We start from the raw sequence: 23,691 nt of genomic DNA, 5'->3' as shown, positions 1-23,691 counted from the left end.
TTGCACTTTTTGTTCATATCATCTTATCACCCTACGTGAGGTAGCAATTATTGTCCCATTTTTAGGGATGAAGACTTCAAGGCTTAGAAAGGTAAGGTCATACAGTGAACAAGTGGCAGGGCTAGGGGTCCCAATCCACATTCATCTGGCTCCACATCCTGTATCTTCCACAATGGCCTTTAAAGTAAACTACCAAAGCCAGAGAGAAACTTATGGATCATCTATTTCACCTTATACAATGAAACTCCAGAAGGCCAGAGAAAGGCTTGCAGGAAAGTAGAACATAAGAAGAATGGGAAGAAGAGTAATCTACAATTTGAAAGACTTTGTATCAGGTGGTCACAACTTTGAGGCTGGCCAGTCAAGCTCTCTTGGACCTGCACAAACCTCTGTCATAGCACTTACCAATTGCACTGCAACAGGAGCTTTCTTGTCCATCTCCTCCATTAAACAGAGTACTCCTTGAGGGCAGGGACCATGTCTTACCCAGCTCTGTATCCCCAGCACTCAGCACAGGGCCTGGCACATAGTAGGTGCTTATTTGAATGAATGAGAAAATCTCTTTTTCTGTTGAGTACAGATATTAAATTACCTCACAAGCTGGTTGGGAGGATCAAATGAGAAACGAATTTGAAAAAAATAAAAAGAATTATACAGGCAGTGGCTGCTTTGTGACTCGAGAAGGAAGTATTGTTTATTGGAAAATTATAAATTTGCTGAGATTCATTCACTCAACAAAAATTCACAGAACAGGCTACTATGTGCCAGGCCCCATGGCAGGGCCTAAATATACAGTGACAAACAGAATGGATGTGGTTCCTGATCCCAGAGTTAAGAGTTTAGTGAGGGAGATAGATACTCAAAAGTATTTAGTTATAAATTGTGGTAAGTTATGTGAAGGAAAACTACTGTGCAATATGAGAGAATATAATGGAAAATCTAATTTAGAGATCAGAGAAGGGTTCATAGAAGAAAACATTTAAAATGAGACCACAATGATCACCATGATTTGCTTATTTTTGTTTGCCTTTAATATAAAAATACCTTGAAACCATAAAATAAGCTATACAGAAATATTTGAGGTTTTTAATCAATGAATAGGGGAGGGGTTCTCCCAATCAGCTTGTTTTAGAGGGGCCCCATGCCAAATAATTTTGGCAGACAAAACTAGGATTTTTTTCAGTCTAAACCTATGCTCCTCCCATGCATTCCAACCCATTAGCTTCAGAAAACCTGGCTCTTCCCACTACTTAAACTCTCACCTTGGGGTTGTCTGTACTAGAGGTTTTCGGGTGGCTCGGAAGGTAACAAAGGCTGTGACAGCAGAGAACAAGATCCAGATCACTAGGAACCTCCACCAGTGCAGCTTCACTGTGAAATAGAGGGGAACAACCCACATCTGAAAGAGGGTCACCATCTGAAACACAAACACAAGCACTTCAGCTCTGGCCAGCTCCCTCTGCAGCTCTGTCCACAGTCCTGAATGCAGATTGTTTTCTATTTTAGCTTGATCCTCTCCTGTATTTCCAACTTTGGATAAAGGTAACTCCAATAGTGATCCAAGTCAGAGACTTAGTACCATATTTGACTCCTCCTCCCTTTCATCCCTCACTCAACTATCTCTTGGATATATTCTTTCCTTCCCATTTGAGCTCTTGCTACCACTTGGCTGGCTGACTGCAATGAGCTCTTTCTTAGTCTCCCTGCATTCAGTGTCTATCCTTTTGAGGAGTGCCAGAATGGTATCTCGAACATGAAATCTTGACCATGTCATTTCTCTGCTTAAAACCCTTAAACGGTCAAGGATAGGATCCAACATTCCTTTTTTTTTTTTTTTTTTTTGAGATGGAGTCTTGCTCTGTTGCCCAAGTTGGAGTGTAATGGCGTGATCCTGGCTCACTGTAGCCTCCGCCTCCCAGGTTTAAGCGATTCTCCTGCCTCAGCCTCCCAAGTAGCTGGGATTACAGGCACGTGCCACCATGCATGGCTAATTTTTGTGTTTTTAGTAAAGAGGATCCAACATTCTTAGCCAGGCTGTCAAATCCCCCATAGTATGGCCCTGACCTACTATTTCGAGGGCCATCTACCACTCCCCAGGCCTTTAAGTCAGGTTGTCCCCATCAGGTTGTCCTTCCCACCTGCCTGCCTTTCTGCCTGACAATATCACGTCCAAGACACATTAAGCCTTCAGTCTCCTTTCCAGGCAGAAAGTGCTTTCTAGTGCTCCAAACGCATTTTCTTTTCTAACATTATTACAGTGCTTATCTAGAGTACGAGGCTGGGCTTGAATTCATTCTCTACCGGTATGTAAGTTCCTTGTGGGCAGTGACTAGGCCATATTCCCATTTTCTCTACACTAGAAAACTGTTGGCACACGATATGTCCTCAATAAATTCCGATAAATAAGAGGAAAGTAAAACTAGAGTAGGACTCCCTCAGAGAGAGGCACATTTCTATTTTAAAGAGTGCCTGTTTTACTCTCCCTCCTTCAGAGCCTTCCCTCAGACTTGTTAGCTGAAGTTTTTTAAAGGCATAATTCTAAGACAGAAATTTGAAGTCATCGCCAGTCTTCTCTCCAATGCCTAACTCCCTCCTCAACCACCCTTCTGTCACTAGATGTCACCCTTCTCCAGTGAGTAGCAGGTATAAAAAAAGATAGCAAATAATACATAATGGAGGTTTTCTTCCTGATGCCATCAACAAAATCAAAGAATATTTTTTAAAAAAACAACAACAAAAAGAGATATAGAGAGGAAAGAGTGGCTAGTTTCCCGGCATTCTATAGTAAACTAAGAAAGTATTTACTCGGCCGGCCGTGGTGGCTCACACTTGTAATCCCAGCACTTTGGGAGGCTGAGGTGGGTGGATCACAAGGTCAGAAGATTGAGACCATCCTGGCTAACACGGTGAAACCCTGTCTCTACTAAAAATACAAAAAAAATTAGCTGGGTGTGGTGGCGGGCGCCTGTAGTCCCAGCTACTCGGGAGGCTGAGGCAGGGGAATGGTGTGAACCCAAGAGATGGAGCTTGCAGTGAGCCGAGATTGCACCACTGCACTCCAGCCTGGGTAACAGAACAAGACTCCATCTCAAAAAAAAAAGAAAGTATTTACTCTTAGGGATTTCTAGACCACTGCTATCCAAACGAAATATCATGCAAGTCACAAACATAGTTTAAAATCTTCTAGTTACATTTTTAAAAACGTAAGAAGAAACAGGTTTTCATTTCAATGATATATTTTATTTATTCCAATAAATACAAAATATCTCAATATGTATTCAAGATTAAAATTATGAAATGGCTTACTTTTTTTGCTACTAAGGCTTTGAAATCAAATATCTATTTTACATTTACAACAGACTAGCCACATTTCAAGTGGTCAGCAGCCACATGGGACTGATGGCTACCATAATAGGTAGTGCAGCTTAGAGCTTCGTTTTAGTGTTTAGTTGTCTGTAGCTACCATTCTCTTATAGATTTCTCTGTGGCAAGAAAAAGCCTTAGATGGCCAGGCATGGTGGCTAACACCTGTAATCCCAGCACTTTGGGAGGCCAAGGCAGGTGGATCACTTTAGGTCAGGAGTTTAAGACCAGCCTGGCCAACATGGTGAAACCCCATCTCTACTAAAAACACAAAAATTAGCCAGGCATGGTGGCGGGCACCCATAATCCCAGCTACTTGGGAGGTTGAGGCAGGAGAATCACTTGAATCCGGGAGGTGGAGGTTGCGGCGAGCTGAGATCGTGCCGTCGCACTCCAGCCTAGGTGACAGAGTGTGAGACTCCATCTTAAAAAAAAAAAAAGCGTCATTTTACAGGAAAAAAGAAACAGTGAGAAGAGAACAGAACAGAGAAAAGGGTAAGCAGAACCACTTTGCTTCAGAGTTTCCCATTCTGTGTACCCGAGGGTACTGGCTGCTGGTCCATGAGCCGTGAAGCCTCAATAACAATTCACTGCATAGGAACCCACAACTGACTCTCTGAATGAAGCATTCTAAAACAGTCTGACCTTACATAAAAAGTGTGGAAGCACCAGGATGTACTAACAAATGGCTACCCAAATAATGCCCCAGGTGCCATTTTCTGTGAGACACTAGGAGCACCAGGAAAAGACATCACAACAAACAACTGCAGATTACTTAAACTTGGGGAAAAGGCAACCCAATTCATGAAACTAAAAGGGTGGCATATGTAAAGAAGGGCTGGAAGGTTTTTGGTCTTCATGCTATTTGCTTTAACAGGCTCATGGGGCTGTTTACAAAACAGTAGGCCCAGAGAATAATTAAATCACATAGTCTGGTCACATTTGTTCTCGCCGAGAAAAAACAGAAATTCCCGTTCTCCTGCCAGTTTTTCAAAAACTTGGCTGTTGCATTAAAACAACCAGCCTGCTCTAAGATCCTCTTTCCCACTTCCCACCAATCATCAATAGCATGTTCTGAGGAGGAATGTGAATCAAGGTAACTTTCTCTACATGAGCTGCAGCTCTGTACATTTTGGGTGAGGAGAGAAGCAGAGATCCTGGATTCTATTCTGAGTTGGACAAAGACACAATTAGGAGTAAGTCGGGGCATAGGGAATGAAAAATCTTGCTTTGTTTTGTAGTTTTCGGGCTTGAAATTTTAGGATGAAAAAACTACATCTAGAGATATACATCAAGTACGTAAAGCTACATCAAGTCACATCGAGAGAAAGAAAAGAGAGACTGTGTGTGAGAAAGAAGAGACAGAGAACAAGAGGAGAGAGAGAAAGGGAGAAAAGGGGAGACAGAAAGGAATTTAGAGACAGGATTAGGCTTTCTGAAACCAGATGGTGGAGTAGAAGCCCAGTAGACCGGAGTTCTAGTTTCATTCCGACTCCAACTCACTAGGTCACCCTAAGGAGGTCCTCTGTCCTTCCCTGGAGGAAGGGATTGGCTTGATTTTTCAAACCACTTCAAGTTCTAACAGACTAAGTTTCTATCAACTAGCTCTGTATCCCAGACTTCCTAGAAGAGGAGAGGCAGTGTTCACCCACTCACTCATTCAACCGTTAAGTATTAATTTTGCATTTAATGGGAAAAGGAGTACAGAAATAAACATGACCTCTAGTCCTCTAGGAGTTACCAGGCTAGCTGCAGGAAAAAGATCTAAATCAAACCCTAATTTTAATGATTCTGTTAGCCTTCAGACCATTTCTAGAAGTCCAAATAGGAATCATTAAAGAATGAACAAAATGATACACTGAAATGATCAGAAATTTTAGAATTAAAGCTATCTAAATATGAATCCCAATACAGTTAATTACTGTGTTAACTTAGGCAGATCGTTTAACTCTGATAAGCTTCAGTTCTCTAAACTATGGTAAAATGGGGTTAACAGTATCTATTCTCATAAGGTTGTACGGGTTAAATGAGTTAAGGCATGGAAAGCACTTAGACCAGTGCCTAATAACGTCAGCACTTGTTATGAGCAATGTAGTAAATATAAACATTTGATATAATAGTTCTTATATTTAAATGGAAGTAATATGTATAAAACAAGTGTGATGCATAATTCATAATAAGCGCTCAGTAAATGAGAACTCTTATTACGGCTTTTGCATGATTAAAAATGCATAAAGTCACACATACAAAGGAGCAAAGACCAGAATGAGGCAACCAAAATAACTGACATATGAAAAGTGATAAGGTTATACGCAATTTCTTATTAATGTTTAATTGTCCTTTCTAGGAAAAATAAATTATCAGAAGACACAAACCAAGGATTTGAGGCCATTTTCAGGTCCCCAGGCTGTCTCCATTAGGGAGTGAAAGCCAACTTCTGCTTGGGGCCTAGAAAGCAGCTGATGGTGGAAGGACCCAGTTCCTGGGGAGGGGCAAGGCAGAGGAGCTGAGTGAACAGAACAGTCTACCATGTGATAAAAGGGGAAGTTACCTGGTTTCTTTATTTGGTTTAAAATTTCTACTGTAGGCTGGGCATGGTGGCTCACTCCTACAATTCCAGCATTTTGGAGGGCTGAGGCAGACGGATCGCTTGAGCCCAGGAGCTCGAGACCAGCCTGGGCAACACGGCGAAACCCCACCTCTCAAAAAAAAAAAATACAAAAAATTTTTTTCAGTTTCTACTTTAGAATTTATTAGCATTTTGCTTGGTAAATACGTTTAAACTTCATTAAGGCAGGCATATAAATGGCAATAAATGGCTAAAAGTTATGCAGAACAATTGCAGGGCCTCTAGTGCCATCTCGTGGCAACACTTATGGAGACACATTTGGTTCACTAATTTGCACACTTGTGCCTGATGCTGTGGAAAGCATGAAAGCCTTGGCCCTCCAGGACTTGGCGGATGCGATATAAACACATGAATTAGGTGGCCAGTACAAAGCATCAAGTACTGACATGGGAATTCAGTGGAAAGATGAGGCAGGAGCTATCAGGAAAACTTCCTGGAAGAGGCAGAGCTCTGGATGATTCTAAAGGAGGAATGGGTTTGGCCAGGTGGAAGGAGAAACACAAAAGCCATGCATCCTTCTTTCCCTGAATGTGCAAATACAAAGCTGAAGACTAGCCTGAAACTAACTCATGGATTCGTTCAGCAAACATTTACTGAGGGACAAGAATAGCAATATTCCGCTTATCCCTCCACAAGGCTAAAACAGTTGAGATGATGATATTAGATGCTAACAGTAAGAGCTAGTCCACATTTAAACAGATTGCCTCTTAACTGAGAGCTGGAACCATCAGTAGAAGGTGTGTTGGTAGAGATGGAATCAACACTACCTGACAATTATTTCTAATAAGACAACCTCCAGATCCCTTTCATCTCAGAGAAACTAGAATTCATGAAAATAGATCATATCTTTCCCTGTGCATCAGGTGCCTTTCTAGTCCGCAGGTGCTTGGCACTTTTGACTTTCAGGATTCTCATCTTACCACCTCTGCATCCCCTCATGTTGTAAGCTAGGGATCACTCTCCCACCATACCTGACTGAAAAGCAATATTGTGGATAAAATGAAACTATAAGCCCAAGTAGTAGAATAAAGGTAGAGATCCACAGCTAATACAACAATCAGCTTGAAAATATGCTGAGAAATAGACCGCAGTCAACTGGAGGTAGGTTTCTGGGACATGCTCCATGGCTCTGCTCAGTATTTTCATAAACGATTTGGAAGAAAACACAAAGAACCTCCAAACTGTGGACAGCACAAAGCTTGTGGGGAGGGAAAGGGAGGCAGTGAACATGGAAAATAGAAGAAATAAGATCAAAATGAATAAAGTTTATTTCTAGGGTTCTTTTAGCCCTAATATTCCATGAGCTAATAAGCTGAAATGAAGAATCAAAACCACAACATGAAACCTAACTACCAAAGTATAGAATGGGGAAGGAATGGCTCACACAAAACAGGCTTAGGGGTTTCAGTTGACCACAAATTGCCAGGGAATATATGCCAACAGGGCTGCTGCCAACATAGCCAAGACAACCCTGCTTAACTAAGAATATACCCAGAATGGGCCGGGCGCCGTGGCTCACACCTGTAATCCCAGCACTTTGGGAGGCCGAGGCGGGTGGATCACAAGGTCAAGAGATCGAGACCATACTGGCCAACCAACACGGTAAAACCCCGTCTCTACTAAAAATACAAAAATTAGCTGGGCATAGTGGCGCACACCTGTAGTCCTAGCTACTCAGGAAGCTGAGGCAGGAGAATCGCTTGAACCCGGGAGGCAGAGGTCGCAGTGAGCCGAGATTGTGCCACTGCACTCCAGCCTGGGCGACAGAGCGAGACTCCATCTCAAAAAAATAAATAAATAAATAAATATACCCAGAATGGAGGGGGCAGCAGGTTTACTGTTCTCTGCTCTGTTAAAGTATCCCTGGGACCCTAGGATCAGGGCTTGGGGCCACACTATACAAAGAACACTAACAAATAAGCATGGCCATAAGACAGCAGGCCATAAGAGAGCAGCCAGGATTATAATAAAAGGTCTGGAAACCAAATCACACAAGGAACAGCTGAAGACACGAGGATATTAAGCCTGGAGAAGACTACAAGAAGGCTTCAGATAAACGATATCTGAAGAGTCATCCAGAGGCCCAATAAACAGACATATTCAGTGTAGTTTCTATGACCTGGTGAGACACTACACACTACACTCTACAAGGCAGAAACACGGTTGGAGTTGTTTCCCTCCTATCGCACCTACGCATAGTAATCCTTACCACATAAGTCAGGCCACTCCAATATGAATATATTTGCTAGACAGCTCTTTCCTGATGCTGACCTGAAAAATCTGCCTTTGTGTCACTTCTGTCTCTGGGTCCAACTCTTATCTTTCAGAGGAGCACAAAGTAAATTTACTCCATGTGTCTTATGACTATTCTTCTAATACTTAGAACTATGTCTTCTTTCCCATCTTTTCCACTTCAAGCAAACGAGTCAGTCAAGCAGTCATTTAATAAACATTTACTGAGCACTTACTGGATGCCATTCTAATGACTGGGGAATTCAGAGATGAAAACCAAAATCTCCTGAAGAACACAAGTCTACTGAGGAGAAATAAATAACCACAATTAAGTGCTTTAATGGAGTAAGGGCTGGTGACCAAGAAAGTACAGAGGAAAGGCACTCCACTCAAAGTGGAGAAACCCCCCTGCCTTCCAAGGAAGGCTGCCTGAAGGAAGCATCCTTTGATCTCTGTCTTGATGGCCAAATAGGTCCAGATAGAAAAAGGCATCATGATGAGTGTTCCAGGATGAGGGGACATGGTATACTTGAGAAAAGACAACTAGTATTTGAGGAAGGGGTGAGAAATGAGCCTAAAGAGGTAGATGAGACTCAAAGGAGGCTGATAAAGATATCACAGCTACAAGTTTTTGTTACATTCTGAAAACAGAAGTTTTTCTTTCTCATAGAAAGTGAATTACAACCCCTTACCACCTTAGTCAGAATTCTCTAATTCCACATTCTAGTAATCCTCTTAATATCTTGGTCTAAGAAAAATCTACAGTACTTTAAAGATTTCCAGGTAGGAGATTTTGCCACTCACCGGTTCCAGGAGGGAAAGCAGTTCAGGAGGTAGAGATTTGAAGAGATACTGTATTTGGTAGTAGACAGAGATGATGAAAGCTTCTCTCTGGAGAACTTCAAAAATAGGATGGATACTTTTCCAGGCATAAACTTATCCCTTCCCCTAACATCCCTGAGGGAGCCAAAGAGTAATGTTAGACTCTGAATAGATGATGAAAACTGAGCTACGCAGAAGCCAAAAGGCAAGTCTGGTTTCGGCTAGGTTTCCAATCCAGATCTTCTGTCTCTTAAGCTGCCTACCAATCATCATTCACTGAGTTTGTGGGAAAATCTGGAGAGACTGGGGAGGCAAGATGATGAAGAGACTTAAGAGGAGGTTGAGAAAGTACCTGAGATCCAAGGAAAGGACTTGGGCAAAAGTCGTTAAATAAGGAAACTCAAGAGGGTTAAAAACTTCTGACTATGGTAGAAACTGACAAAAATTTCCTGAAGCCTTTGAGAGGAACCTACAGAAAGAGCACTTAACCAAGAATCAGATTTTGGTTTTAGGTCCAACTCTCCAATTTAATGGTCATGTGTTCCCAGCAAATCACTTCAGGATTCTGTACCTTGGTTTACTAATCTGAAAAGTGAAGATAAATACCTACCCTGACTACCTTACAGAGCTGTTAGGAGGTTCCAAGAGAGAGTAAATGAGAAGAACTCAAGTCTACTGAGGAGAAAGAACCAACCACAATTCAGTATAAGTGCTATAACAGAGTAGGTGGAGTATTTTTTAAATCATCAACAAATCTAAACTATAAGCAATCTAAAGTATTATTGCTAGAATTGAAAAGAACAGTATCTAAAATTTAGATACAGTATGATCTTACTCAAAACAACAGGGCTTGGCCGGGCGCGGTGGCTCACGCCTGTAATCCCAGCACTTTGGGAGGCCGAGGCAGGTGGATCACGAGGTCAGGAGATAGAGAGACTCCGTCTCAAAAAAACAAAACAAAACAAAACAAAACAAAACAAAAAACAGGGCTTTTGTTTTTTGTATTTTTAAAAATTTTCTGTTTTAAATTTTATGTTTCTTCTTTTAAATTTCTTTCTTTGGCCTCTTCCTTGTAAGCAGGGCTTTTGTTTTTTGGGGTTTTTTTTGGTTTGTTTTTTGTTTTTTGAGACAGAGTTTCACTCTTGTCACCCAGGCTGGAGTGCAGTGGCAGGATCTTGGCTCACTGCAACCTCCGCTGCCCAGGTTCAGGCAATACTCCTGCCTCAGCCTCCGCAGTAGCTGGGATTACAGGCACCTGCCACCACACCCGGCTAATTTTTGTATTATTAGTAGAGACGGGATTTTACCATGTTGGTCAGGCTGGTCTTGAACTCCCAACCTCAGGTGATCTGCCCGCCTCGGCCTCCCAAAGTGCTGGGATTACAGGCATAAGCCACCGCACCCGGCCTGTTTTTTGTTTTTGAGACAGGGTCTCACTGTGTTGCCCAGGCTGGAGTGCAGTGGCACAATCACGGCCCACTGTAGCCTCAACCTCCCGGGCTCAAGTGATTCTCCCATCTCAACCTCCTAAGTAGCTGGGACTACAGGCTTATGCTACTACACCCAGCTAATTTTTTCTTTTTTAAGAGATTGGGTCTTACTATGTTGCCCAGGCTGGTCTCAAACTCCTGGGCTCCCAGGAAGCTATCCTTCCACTCCAGTCTCCCAAAATGCTGGAATTACAGGCATGAGCCACTATGCCCAGCCTACATTTCTCTCTCTTTTTTTTTTTTTGAGATGGAGTTTCGCTCTTGTTGCCTAGGCTGGAGTGCAAAGGCGCAGTCTCAGCTCACCATAAACTCCGCCTCTTGGGTTCAAGCGATTCTCCTGCCTCAGCCTTCCGAGTAGCTGGGATTACAGGCATGCACCACCATGTCTGGCTAACAGTGTATTTTTAGTAGAGACGAGGTTTCTCCATGTTGGTCAGGCTGGTCTCCAACTCCTGACCTCACGTGATCCGCCCGCCTCGGCCTCCCAAAGTGCTGGGATTATAGGCATGAGCCACCGCACCCAGCCGCCCAGCCTATGTTTCTCTTAATGTGAAGGTTGGACTTGAGCTCCTAAGTTATGGACACTAATGTGATACTTCTCAGTGGGCTGGCATACCTGCTCATCATCAGTCTCATAGCTTGCAATATCCATGTTGCTCTAGGTCCTAGAGCCTAGGACAGTGTTTCTCTTCAGGGGTGATTTTGTTTCCCAGGGGACATTTGGCAATGTCTGGAGACATCTGGTTGTTACAAGTGCAGAAGGGTGCCAGTAGCATCTAGTGGACAGAGGGTAGGGATGCTATTAAACATCCTATAATATACAGAACAGCCCCCGAGAAAAAAAGAATTATCTGGCCCAAAATTCCAACAGTTCCTCTGTTGAGAAACCTTGGTCTAGGAGAACAGAGCTAGTGTTTTTCCACTCAGTGGTCTTTGGATGCCCACTAAAAGGCTGCGCCACCAACCTGCACTAGTGAAGAACAAAAAGTTTCATTCAGTTTGAAAGAAACAGAGCCTTATCAAATAATTCCATCATTTCTTGGAATGCCATAAGAGGCATTTTTTAAAAAGCTCTAATGGCTAATCTCAAACAGTTCATGTTTCTACTACTCAACAACAATCCCAGTGCCTCTCCTTTACACAACATTCTCTGGGGAGTCTTCCTGATTCTCTTTTATTACTATTCCTCACCCCACAGACATTCTAATGTGCTTCGCATGTATATTTTTGTCTGTACCTGTTCATACAAACTGTTTATTGATTTCTCTGCTTGTATTTTTATTAATTGGCATTGTGTCATACATCTTTCTGTTTCTTACTTTTTCCACTCAGTACTATGCTTTTAAGGTCCTCCCAAGTTCCTACAGGTACTTAATGTATTGCTTTTAACTGTAAAACAATTTCATGATATGCATCCGTCACATTTTACCTATTTACTCCCTCAGAGATAGATATCCAGATTGCCTCCAACTCCTCAATGTTCAGCCATAATTAACACTTCAGTGAACACCCTCTTACATATCCCCTTAGGATGTGTCACAGGGTATGTGTATATTCTACTGACTCAGCAATGCCATGCTGCTATCCACAATGCCATGCTGCTGTCCACAATGCCTGTACCATACCCACAAAAAAGTACAAAAAAGTACAAAAAATCTCCTACAGCCTCTGATCCTTGCCAACACTTGGCACTATTCAGCTTTCTAGTTTTTGCCAACCTAATAGATGTAAAGTGATATCTCATATTTTTATGTGCATTTCTCTAATTACTAATGACTCTGAGCATTTCTTTTCATGCTTAATGGCCTTTTGGGTTTCCTTTCCTGTAAATTTGTTCATATCCCTGGCCTGTTTTTCTATTGGAGTTGCTGTCTTTTGTTGATTTGCAGGAGTTTCTCTGGATAGATATTAATCTACTGTCAGTTTTAATCATTACTCATCTCTTCTCCATTCAGTTACCAGTTAACTCTGCCTATCACATCTTTAACAGAACAGAAATCCTTAATTTATAAAATTAAATTTATCGAATCTTTCTTACTTGCTTATATTTTTAGTTTTAAAAAAGTTCATTTACTTATTTATTTATTTTGAGACAGGGTTTCATCTGTTACCCACACTGTAGTCAAGTGCCATGATCTCAGCTCACTGCAACCTCAAACTCTTGGGCTCAAGAGATCCTTCCACCTCAGCCTCCTGAGTAGCTGGGACTACAGGCATGCACCACCACACCTGGCTAATTTTTGTATTTTTTGTAGAGATAGGGTTTGGCCATGTTGCCCAAGCTGGTCTTGAACCTCTAGGCTCAAGTGATCCGCCCGCCTCAGCCTCCCAAAGTGCCGGGATTACAGGCATGAGTTACCACACCCAGCCTGCTTATATTTTAAAAACTAGTTTCATAACTTTACCTTTCATAATTAGGTCTTTATCTTGAGTCCCCTTTGTATTCAGTATTATGTACAAATCTAGTTTTAATTTTTCTCCTTGTGGTGAGTCAGTTTTCTCAACTAATCTACTTAACAATGAATACCTTCTTACTGATTGGTGGTTACACCTTTATTACATATTAAATTCCCATCCATCTCTGAGATCTGCATTTTGTCCCACTGATCTGTTTGTCTATTCTTACAGTGTGTCTTAAGGCAAGGTAAGTCCCTGTCTTGGTAGTTGCTTTCTTTCTTGTTTTATTTTTGAACTTTAGGTAGAGAAAAAAATAAATTATTCAAATTCTTTGGTTAATGAACATTCTCATCATTAGTCCATGCATGGACCACCTTTAATTTTTTAAAGTTATTATTATTTTGTCTTTTTTTAAATGACAGAGTCTCACTCTGTCACCCAGGCTGGAGTGCAGTGACATGATCATAGTTTACTGAAGTGTTAAACTCCTGGGCTCAAGCAATCTTCCCGCCTCAGCCTCCCAAGTAGCTGGCATTACAAGCGCACACTACCACACTCAGCTAATTTTTAAAATTTTTAGGAGAAACGGGGTCTCCCTGCATTGCCCAAGCTTGTCTGGAACTCCTGGAATCAAGTGATCCTTCCACCTTAGTCTTCCAAAGTGCTGGGATCAGAGGTGTAAGCCACTGTGTCAACCAAAACTACTTTTGTGGTTTCAAAACCCAAAAAATTTTCCATTTTATTCATCTTTGAGTATACAGTTCAATAGTGTTATGTATTACTATCTGTTACTATTTTGTAACAGATCTCCAGAACTTTTTTGTCTTGCAAAATGGAAACTCTATAGGCCCTAATTCCCCCCACTCCCTAGCCATCATTCTACTTTCTGTTTCTACGAATCTGACTACTTTAGATATCTCATATAAGTGGAATCATATTGGTCTCTTTGTGACTGGCTTATTTCACTTAGCATGTCTTCAAGGTTCATCCATCCTGTACCACATGACATAATTTCTTTACTTTTTACATTAATTATTTAATAACATGATAAATACTGAACCCACAAATGAACCTAAGATGTGAAACATCTAAAATTACTTATATCTAGCTATGTGCTCTTCTCTATCCTATCCTGCAGTCTCTCTTCCATACAAGGTTACCATTATCTGGAATCTTGATTCTATTCCCTTGCTTTTAAAAATATGGTTTTGGCTTGGCACGGTGGCTCATGCCTGTAATCCCAATACTTTGAGAGGCCAAGGTGGGAGGACTGCTTGAGCCCAGTAGTTTGAGACCAGTCTCGTCAACACAGGAAGACCCTCATCTCTAGAAAAAAAATTTTTTAATTAGCCAGGCAAGGGTGGTGCACACCTGTGGTCCCATTTACTTCGGAGGCTGAGGTGGGAGGATCAACAGAGCCCAGGAGGTTGAGGCTGCAGTGAGCTGTGATCATGCCGCCACACTCCAGACTGGGTGACAGAGAAAGACCCTGTCTCAAAATAAAGTAAAATATGGTTTTATCACACATATACAGAATTTTAAAACATACCGTTTATGCATAACACAAACTTAGCCAAAAAAAAAGAAAACATACCACTTAAGTTTCCATTATTTTTACCTTTCTATAAAAAGTGTCAACTTATAAGTGGTCTAGGACTCTTCTTTTGCACTCAATATTATACTGCTAAGCTTCATCCTTACCGTTATTTGTAGCTATAGTTATTTATATTTTGTCTTTTTATAAGTATGTAATATGTATTATTTTATATGTTATATTCCATTATGTGAATATATCACAACTAACTTACCCATTCGCCTTTACGTGAGTATTGTCATTTCCAAGTTTTTGCTACTACAAATAGTGTTGCTATGAAAAATCCTAAGAGGGGCCAGGCATGGTGGCTCATGTCTGTAATCCCAGCACTTTGGGAGGACGAGGCAGGTGGATCACCTGAGGTCAGGAGTTCGAGACCAGCTTGACCAACATGGTGAAACCCTGTCTCTACTAAAAAATAGAAAAATTAGCCGGGCATGGTGGCAGACACCTGTAATCCCAGCTACTTGGGTGGCTGAGGCAGGAGAATCACTTGAATCCAAGAGGCGGATGTTGCAGTGAGCCGAGATCGTGCCATTGCATTCCAGCCTGGGCAACAGAGCAAGAGTCTGACTCAAAAAAAGAAAAAAAAGAAAGAAAAAAGAAAAATCCTAGGAGGATGTACCAAAATCTTTTCTTGGCATATATCTAGGAATTAAACTCCCAGATTATAGGGAGTTTAATTTAAAAACAGTTTGAAACTGTTTTTCAAAGTGGTTTCTCCACAAAGGAAACAATATAACTGAGTACAGCCCCAGCGTGGGACTAGAAAGGATCAACGAATATCTACTGACTGAACAAATAAATAGACAGTACTCAATAAATGCTAGCTAGTGTTATTAATTATGTCTACGTAATTACATAGGTGGTAATGTTCCAACTATATTTATGCTCTGCTTCTCCTCTCTAGAACTGACCTTTAACCTACAGCAGATTTGAGAATGAGAGGTTCACAAGAATTGTAAAATTGGTAGCTATGGCTATTACCTAAAATACGCCTAGGCAGGCAGAAGAACTTTATAAGAACCAGGATAGAAAAATCAGGAACAGCAAGATGGGCCATCCAAACAGAATAGCAAACAATAGAGTACTTAGCCAAAAGGATCGTTCATAAATCGGGCCGGGGCGGTGGCTCACACCTGTAATCCCAGCATTTTGCGAGGCCGAGGCAGGTTGATCACTTGAAGTCCGGAGTTCGAGATCAGCCTGGCCAACATGGTAAAACCCCTTCTCTACTAAAATACAAAGAGTTAGCTGGGCATGGTGGCAGAAGCCTGTAATCCCAGCTACTTGGGAGGCTGAGGCAGGAGAATCGCTTGAACCGGAGAGGCGGAGGTTGCAGTGAGCCGAGAGCATGCCACTGCACTCCAGCCTGGGTGACAGAGCAGGACTTCATCTTAAAAAAAAAAAGATTGTTCATAAATTTAGTCTATAAAAATTTTTCTACCAATTCTACAAATAAAATCAAATGACAAACTGGGGAAAGATATCTGCAGCAAATATGTCAAAAGGCTTATTCCTGACCTACAAAGAGCTCTTACAAATCAGTAAGAAACATTCCAAAAGAAACCTGAGCAAAGGAAAGAAAATGTACCAAATATATCATATGGCTCAAGCTGTGAATAATACATCTTGTGAATAATACTTACATATAATACTTAATAATGTAAACAATGAATATTTATTTAAAAATTGGGAGGAGGAAATGTTTGTAGTATGTGATGGGTATATGTACAGCAGTATAAGATAATTATTACCGCCAGGCACAGTGGCTCATGCCTGTAATCCCAACACTTTAGGAGGCCGAGGTGGGCAGATCACGAGGTCAGGAGATCGAGACTATCCTGGCCAACATGGTGAAACCATGTCTCTACTAAAAATACAAAAATTAGCTGGGTGTGGTGGCGTGAACCTGTAGTCACAGCTACTTAGGAGGCTGAGGCAGAAGAATCGCTTGAACCCAGAAGGCAGAGATTGCAGTGAGCCGAGACCATGCCATTGCACTCTAGCCTGGGTGACAGAGTGAGACTCCGTCTCAAAAACAAACAAACAAACAAAAAAACCCCACAGAATTATTACCTTCCAAAGCAGGAAGTCAATACATAATACTTAAAAGTAGAAATTTATACATCAGTATAAATATGTTATTTAAAAAACACAAATATTATATTTAAATATAATATATATATTATATTAAATATAATAAAGTAGAAATTTATATATCAGTATAAACATGTTATTTAAAAAACACAAATATTATATTTAAATATAATAAAGTAGAAATTTATATATCAGTATAAACATGTTATTTAAAAAACACAAGGCCAATTGTGGTGGCTCATGCTATAATCCCAACACTTTGGGAAGCTAAGGCAAGAGGATCACTTAAGGCCAGGAATTCAAGACCAGCCTGGGCAATATAGCGAGAGCCAACTCTACAAAAAATTAAAATATATATATGTATTAGCCAAGCATGGTGGTGTGTACCTGTAGTCCTAGCTACTTGGGAGGCTGAGGCAGGAGGATTGCCTGAGCCCAGGTGTTTGAGGCTGCAGTGAGCTATGATGGAGCCACTGCCCTCCAGCCTGGGTGATAGGCTGAGATCCTGTATCTTAAAAAAAAAAAGTATCAGAAATGAACTAAAAAGTTATTAATAAAAGTAGTTGCCACAGAAGAATCAGAGACTGACAGAGTTGGGCAGGGGACCAATGTGTTTTGCTTCTGAAGTCTTGTAGAACTATATAACTTTTAAAACTATGGTATGTATTACTTAGATAAAAATGGAAATATCAGGCCGGACACGGTGGCTCACGCTTGTAATCCCAGCACTTTGGGAGGCCAAGGTGGGCGGATCACCTGAGGTCAGGCGTTCGAGACCAGCCTGACCAACGTGGAGAAACCCTGTCTCTACTAAAAATACAAAATTAGCTGGGCATGGTGGCGCATGCCTGTAATCCCAGCTACTCAGGACGCTGAGGCAGGAGAATCACTTGAACCTGGGCGGCGGAGGTTGCGGTGAGCTGAGATTGTGCTCCAGCCTGGGCAACAAGAGGGAAACTCTGTCTCAAAAAAAAATATCAAATATAAATCTAGTCAATGATATGAACAAATAATTGAAAGAAACCAAATGACTACTAACTCAACCTCACTAATAATCAGAAAAATACTTAATAAAATCAGATATTTTCACCTTATCACACTGACAAAGATTAAAAATACTGACTATTCAGTTGTTCAGTATCACACTGACAAAGATTAAAAATACTGACTATTCCCTACACCTTCTTTAACATTGGGTAACAGCTCTGTTAAATCTGTGTTGATGGATTGTAAACTATAATAGCTATAACTTTCTTGCAGGGCAATTTGGCAAGTTCCATTAATAATTAAAACACATATATTTTTTGACCAGGCAATTTCATTTCTAGGAGTGCATTCTATAAAACTGCTTGCACAGGTATGCAGGTAATTTATGTATGAGAAGCTTACTAAATTGTTGCTTGCAACTGTGATAAACTGTTAATAAACAAGTCAATCGATAAAGGTAAATTAAATTTTATTTGAGATCTATTTTCCAAAATACTATGCAGGCCGGGCGTGGTGGCTCACTCCTGTAATCCCAGTACTTTGGGAGGCCCAGGTGGATGGATCACTTGAGCCCAGGAGCTCCTGACCAGCCTGGACAACATAGTAAAATCGTCTCTACAAAAAAATACAAAAATGAGCTGGGCGTGGTGGCTCGCACCTGTAGTTCCAACTACTCAAAAGGCTGAAGTGGGAGGATCCCTTGAGCCCAGGAGGCAGAGGCTGCAGTGAGCCAAGATCACACCACTGCACTCCAGCATGGGCAACAGAGACCCTGTCTTAAAAAAAAAAAAAAAAAATTACTATGCAGTCATTAGTTTAAGAGGATGATATACACACCAATATGGATAGATATCTGAGAGACAGTATTAGGTGGAAAATGCTGCAGAACCTAATGGATGTCATAAACATCTAAAAATTTATAAACACACTTGCAGATTTTTCCTATCTATAACAAATTGATTAACAGTGGCTCCCTCTGGACACTTTTGATTTCTATGTCACATACTGTTACATTGTTCAAATTTTTGATAACAAAGATACATAACTTTTGCAGAATGAAAACCTCATCCTGTCTCTAGGCAGGTCTGCTTCATCCTCTAAGAACAAGACAGGCCTTTACCTCTTGTGGGTAATTCAATTTGATACAGATTTCAGAGCTAACTGGGAGGACTTCAAGAAGTCCAGTCAACCATCCCATATAAAATCACAAACATCCATTCCCTCCACAACATTCCTGACAGGTTGCTAACTCGTACTAAAACACAGCTTGTAATAGGAAGACCGGGCACGGTGGCTCACGCCTGTAATCCCAACACTCTGGGAGGCTGAGGCAGGCAGATTGCTTGAGTTCAGGAGGGCAAGACCAGCCTGGGCAACCAGCAAAACCCTCTCTCCACCAAAAATACAAAAAATTAGCCTGGTGTTGTGGTGTCCTCCTGTAGTCCCAGTTACTTGGAAGGCTGAGGTGGGAGGATCACCTGAGCCTGCAGAAGTCAAGGCTGCAGTGAGCCGAAATCGCCAAACTACACCACTGCATTCCAGCATGGGCAATCGGAATAAGACCTTGTCTCAGGAAAAATAAAAGTATCCAATTGGAAAGGAAGAAGTGAAACTCTCTCCACTCTCAGATGATCAATCTTATATATAAAAAATCCTAAAAAAAATACTTTAAAAACGATTAGAGCTAATAAATTCAGCAAAGTTGGAAGACTAACACAAAACGATCAGTTGAAGTTCTATATATTAGCAATGAATAATTCAAAAAGGAAATTTTTTTAAATTCCATTAACAATGGCATCAAAAAGAATAAAATACTTAGGAATAAGTTTAACAAAGGAGGTGCAAGACTTGTACATTGAAAACTACAAAACATTGATGAAAGAGATTAAAGACCCAAATAAATGAAAAGATATCCTGTGTTCATGTACTGGAAGATTAATATTATTAAGATGGAAACATTTCCCCAAACAATCTAGAGAATCAATCCAATCCTTATCAAAATCCCAACTGCTTTTGTTTGTAAAATGGAAACGTTGATATTAAAATTAATAAGCAATTGCAAAGGACTCAGAATAGCTGAAACAATCTTGAAAAAGAATAACAAAGTTGAGGAACATACTTTCCAATTTCAGAACTTACTACAATGCTACAGTAATCATAACAATGTGGTACCTGCAAAAGAACAGACATATAGATCAATGGAATAAAATTGAGAGTACAAAAATAAGCCAACATATCTTTGATCAATTGATTTCTGACAAGGTCGTGACATGCCACGACCATCCAATGGAGAAAGAAGTCTCTTCAATAAATGATGCTGGGACAACTGGCTATCCATATGCAAAAGAATGAACTTAGATTCTTATCTCACACCATTTACAAAAACTCAAAATGGACCAAAACTCCAAATGTAAGAGCTAAGACTATGAAACTCTTTTTTTTTTTTTCAGAAGGAGTCTTGCTCTGTCATCAGGCTGGAGTGCAGTGGTGCGATCTTGGCTCACCGCAACCTCAGACTCCCTGGTTCAAGCGATTCTCCTGCCTCAGCCTTCCGAGTAGTTGGGATTACAGGCATGTGCCACCACGCCCAGCTATTTTTGTACTTTTATTAGAGACAGGGTTTCACCATGTTGGCCAGGCTGGTCTCAAACTCCTGACCTTGTGATCCGCCCACCTCGGCCTCCCAAAGTGCTGGAATTACAGGTGTGAGCCACTGCACCCGGCCAAGACTATAAAACTCTTCAAAGAAAACATAGGGGTAAATCTCTATGACCTTGGACTTGGCAATGGATTCTTAGATATGACACTAAAAGCACAACCAATAGAATAAAAAAATAGATATACTGAACTTCATCAAAATTAAAAACTGTTTATGTGTCAAAGGACACTATCAATAAAGTGACAAGACAACCGATAAAGTGTGAGGAAATATTTTAAAATCATATATCTGATAATGGTCTATTATCCAGATTATATAAAGTACCCTAACAACTCAACAAAAAGACAAAAAATTCAACCAAAAATTGGGCAAAGACTTAAACAAACACTTCTCTAAGGAAAATATACAAATGACCCATAAGCACAGGAAAAGATGCCCAACATCATTAGTCATTAGGGAAATACAAATCAACACCACAATGACATCTACATCCACTAAAGTAGCTATAATAAATAAAATTAAAAAAAAAAAAACGGAGTGAAAGAAGTAAGAAGTCTTGATGAGAATGTGGAGGAATGAAAACCCCAATCCACTTTAGGATAGAATGGAAAATTGTGCAGCTTCTGTAGAAAACAATTTGTCAGTTCCTCAAAACATTAAACACAGAGTTACCACATGACTCAGCAATTCCACTCCTAGGTAGATTTCTTTTCTTATTTTCTAAAGATATGAGTTTAAGTTTCTCAGTGTAAGATGTGCTATCATGTTAGCATATCCTCTCACCAATAAAATTCAGCATTATGTTTACAGGATGTGGTAGTAACGAGTAAACTGCACATTCCTAGTACAACTGGCCTCATTAAGTCACAGACACATTTCCTGTTAAGAATTAACTAGTGAATAACACATCAGTGGTTTTCTAACAGTGCTATGATGAGTCTCAGAGATTTCAGAGGGGGAAGCAGAGGTGTTAGGGTTACCCAACCTTCATATCAAGCAGAGCAGCCTCTTAACTGTTTCCCAGATTGAGTTTTTCCTTAAGATAATGTTTAAAGAAAGGATTCCACACTTAAGGAAAAAGCTCTTATTGAAAATTACTGCAGTGCATATATGCATACTCACTTTCTTCAGAATAGGTTGTAAAAATCGGCCAGGCGCAGTGGCTCACGCCTGTAATCTCAGCACTTTGGGAGGCCGAGGCGGGCGGATCACGAGGTCAGGAGATCGAGACCATCCTGGCTAACACAGTGAAACCCTGTCTCTACTAAAAATACAAAAAAATTAGCCGGGCATGATGGCGGGCGCCTGTAGTCCCAGCTACGCGGGAAGCAGAGGCAGGAGAATGGCATGAACCCGGGAGGCAGAGCTTGCAGTGAGCCAAGATTGTGCCACTGCACTCCCGCCTGGGCGACAGAGCGAGACTCCATCTCAAAAAAAAAAAAAAAAAATCTTTGCAGATTAGCCAACGCTATATAATTAAAAATATTTCTACATATAAGCACAGAAATGCCAAGGGGGCTTTCACTCATTTATGAGTTTACTGAACCCCCTGGCTCAAGCAATTCTCCCACCTCAGCCTCCTCAACAGGTAGGATTACAGGTGTGTGCCACCACTCCTGGCTTGTGTCTTTCCACCTAAAGTGAATTTACTATAGACAGCATATCGATAAATGAGGGGATTTTTAAAACCAATCTGCCAATCTCTGTCTTCTAATGGAAGAATTTAATCCATTTATATCTAAAGTGATTACTGATAAGGAAGAATTAACTTCTGCCATTTTGCTGTTTGTTTTCTGTATGTCATTTTCCCCATGTAATTTCATCCATTACTGTTTTTTCTTTTTCTTTTTCTTTTTTTTGAGACAGAGTCTTGCTCTGTCTCCCATGCTGGAGTGCAATGGCATGATCACGACTCACTGCAGCCTTGACCTCCCAGGTTCAAGGAATCTTCCCACCTCTCAGCCTCCCCAGTAGCTGAGACTACAGGTGCACACCACCACGCCTGGCTAATTTCTGTATTTTTTGTAGATATAGGGTTTTGCCATGCTGCCCAAGCTAGTCTTGAACTCCTAAGCTGAAGCCATCTGCCCACCTCAGTCTCCCAAAGTACTAGGATTACAAACGTGAACCACCACACCCGGCCCTTTTTAAAAAAAATTTAGATTAGTGTAATCCAGATCCTGTAAGATTCATGAGATGCTTAGTTTTCCCAGTCAATTCATCTTTGCTCTCTCCAATTGAATAGTTCCTGATGATTATCTCCTTCATGAATCTGTCCCACAATGTTTCGAAGGGAAAACCTATCTTTTCTGCCTATGAACATAGTCTTATGTTCTATCCTTTTCACCCTCTGAATCACCTGACCCTTAGACACACACTCGCCAATACACTATTCATCATTCATACATAAAGTTCATTGTTATTGTCTTTCTCCACCTCCATGTGGCCTGGGTTAGGCTGGGCCCTAGAATACCTAGGAATGGTCTCTTGATGACTGACAGACAAAGAAGTAAGAGGCAAAGTGGCTTACATTGTAGGAGCGTGGGTGCCTCTGCTTCCACTGCACCAGGAGCAGCTGGGCCACCACCAAGGTAGCGATGAGGATGAGGACCATTTCAGCATGCATAGCTTCATGGCCACGGTGCTTGGCATGCATGCGTGCGTGCTCGACCCTGAAAGCCAAACACACGGGGTGAATCAAGTCAGGGATGCTGTAGTGATAAAGGGACAGTGCTTTCCAGGGATATCCCACCAGTACATAGCTCAGAACACATTCCCTGCTTCATAGCTGCAGGGTACCACACAAATTAGGGGCTAGGACACACACCCTAACAGACAGGCATGTGGAGATAGAATACAGGCTCTACGGACCCCCCAGCAACCAAGCCTAGATATTGGAATTAGAGCTAAGTGGTCTGCTGCCTGCCCCCATGGAAGAAACAGCTGACACCTTTCCTGTAGCATGAAGGAGGTCCCAGGAGAAAGCTGCATCATTGCCCATTTCAAGCCTATTTCAACCTGATGCTGGAACAAGAAAGTAACCCAAAGAGGTTATAGCCATAAAGTCTCATACTCTTAGTCACCAATATCTATGACAGCTGTAAAGGAGTAACAGTGCAAATGTGTGCTGATTCCAGGATTAAAGTCTTGCTTTATTCATTCTACCCTCTCTGCCAGGGTCAGAAATCCTTAAGACTAGTTAAAGCCTAAGAAGTCTGGACTGCTTCAACTTTATACTAATCCAACAGTGACTTTACCCTCAGTATCCACAGGTAAACAGCCTCCTCAAAGGCTCAAGGAAGTTTAGTAATTAGAGAGTACAGCTGGAAACTTTTTATTAATCTAAGGCTGGCATTCTCTGGTCTTAAAGACTGGCAGCAAGTGATTCCCTTGGCCAATACTGGCTAAAAACTTGCTC

General features: G+C 41.1%; 1 protein-coding gene across 4 annotated transcripts in view; it reads right to left on the bottom strand.

Annotated features, from left to right (window-relative positions):
- RNF121 (ring finger protein 121) overlaps window positions 1–23,691 on the bottom strand; it is a 69,818-nt gene that overhangs the window by 15,165 nt on the left and 30,962 nt on the right. For all 4 annotated transcript variants that reach the window (XR_010127699.1, XM_054440069.2, XM_054440071.2 and 1 more), the window contains 2 exons: window positions 22,804–22,945; window positions 1,263–1,417 (listed from right to left, as the gene is read on the bottom strand). Coding sequence is in view for 3 of the 4 variants with exons in the window: in XM_054440069.2 (XP_054296044.1) it covers window positions 1,263–1,417; window positions 22,804–22,945 (297 nt within the window). In the remaining variant the exon portion in view is untranslated. The remainder of the gene's footprint in view (window positions 1–1,262; window positions 1,418–22,803; window positions 22,946–23,691) is intronic.

The sequence above is a fragment of the Pongo pygmaeus genome, chromosome 9, assembly GCF_028885625.2.
Source record: "Pongo pygmaeus isolate AG05252 chromosome 9, NHGRI_mPonPyg2-v2.0_pri, whole genome shotgun sequence".
NCBI lineage: Eukaryota > Metazoa > Chordata > Mammalia > Primates > Hominidae > Pongo > Pongo pygmaeus.
Note: the sequence above shows the minus strand (reverse complement) of the source record. Positions and strands in the feature narration are given on the sequence as shown.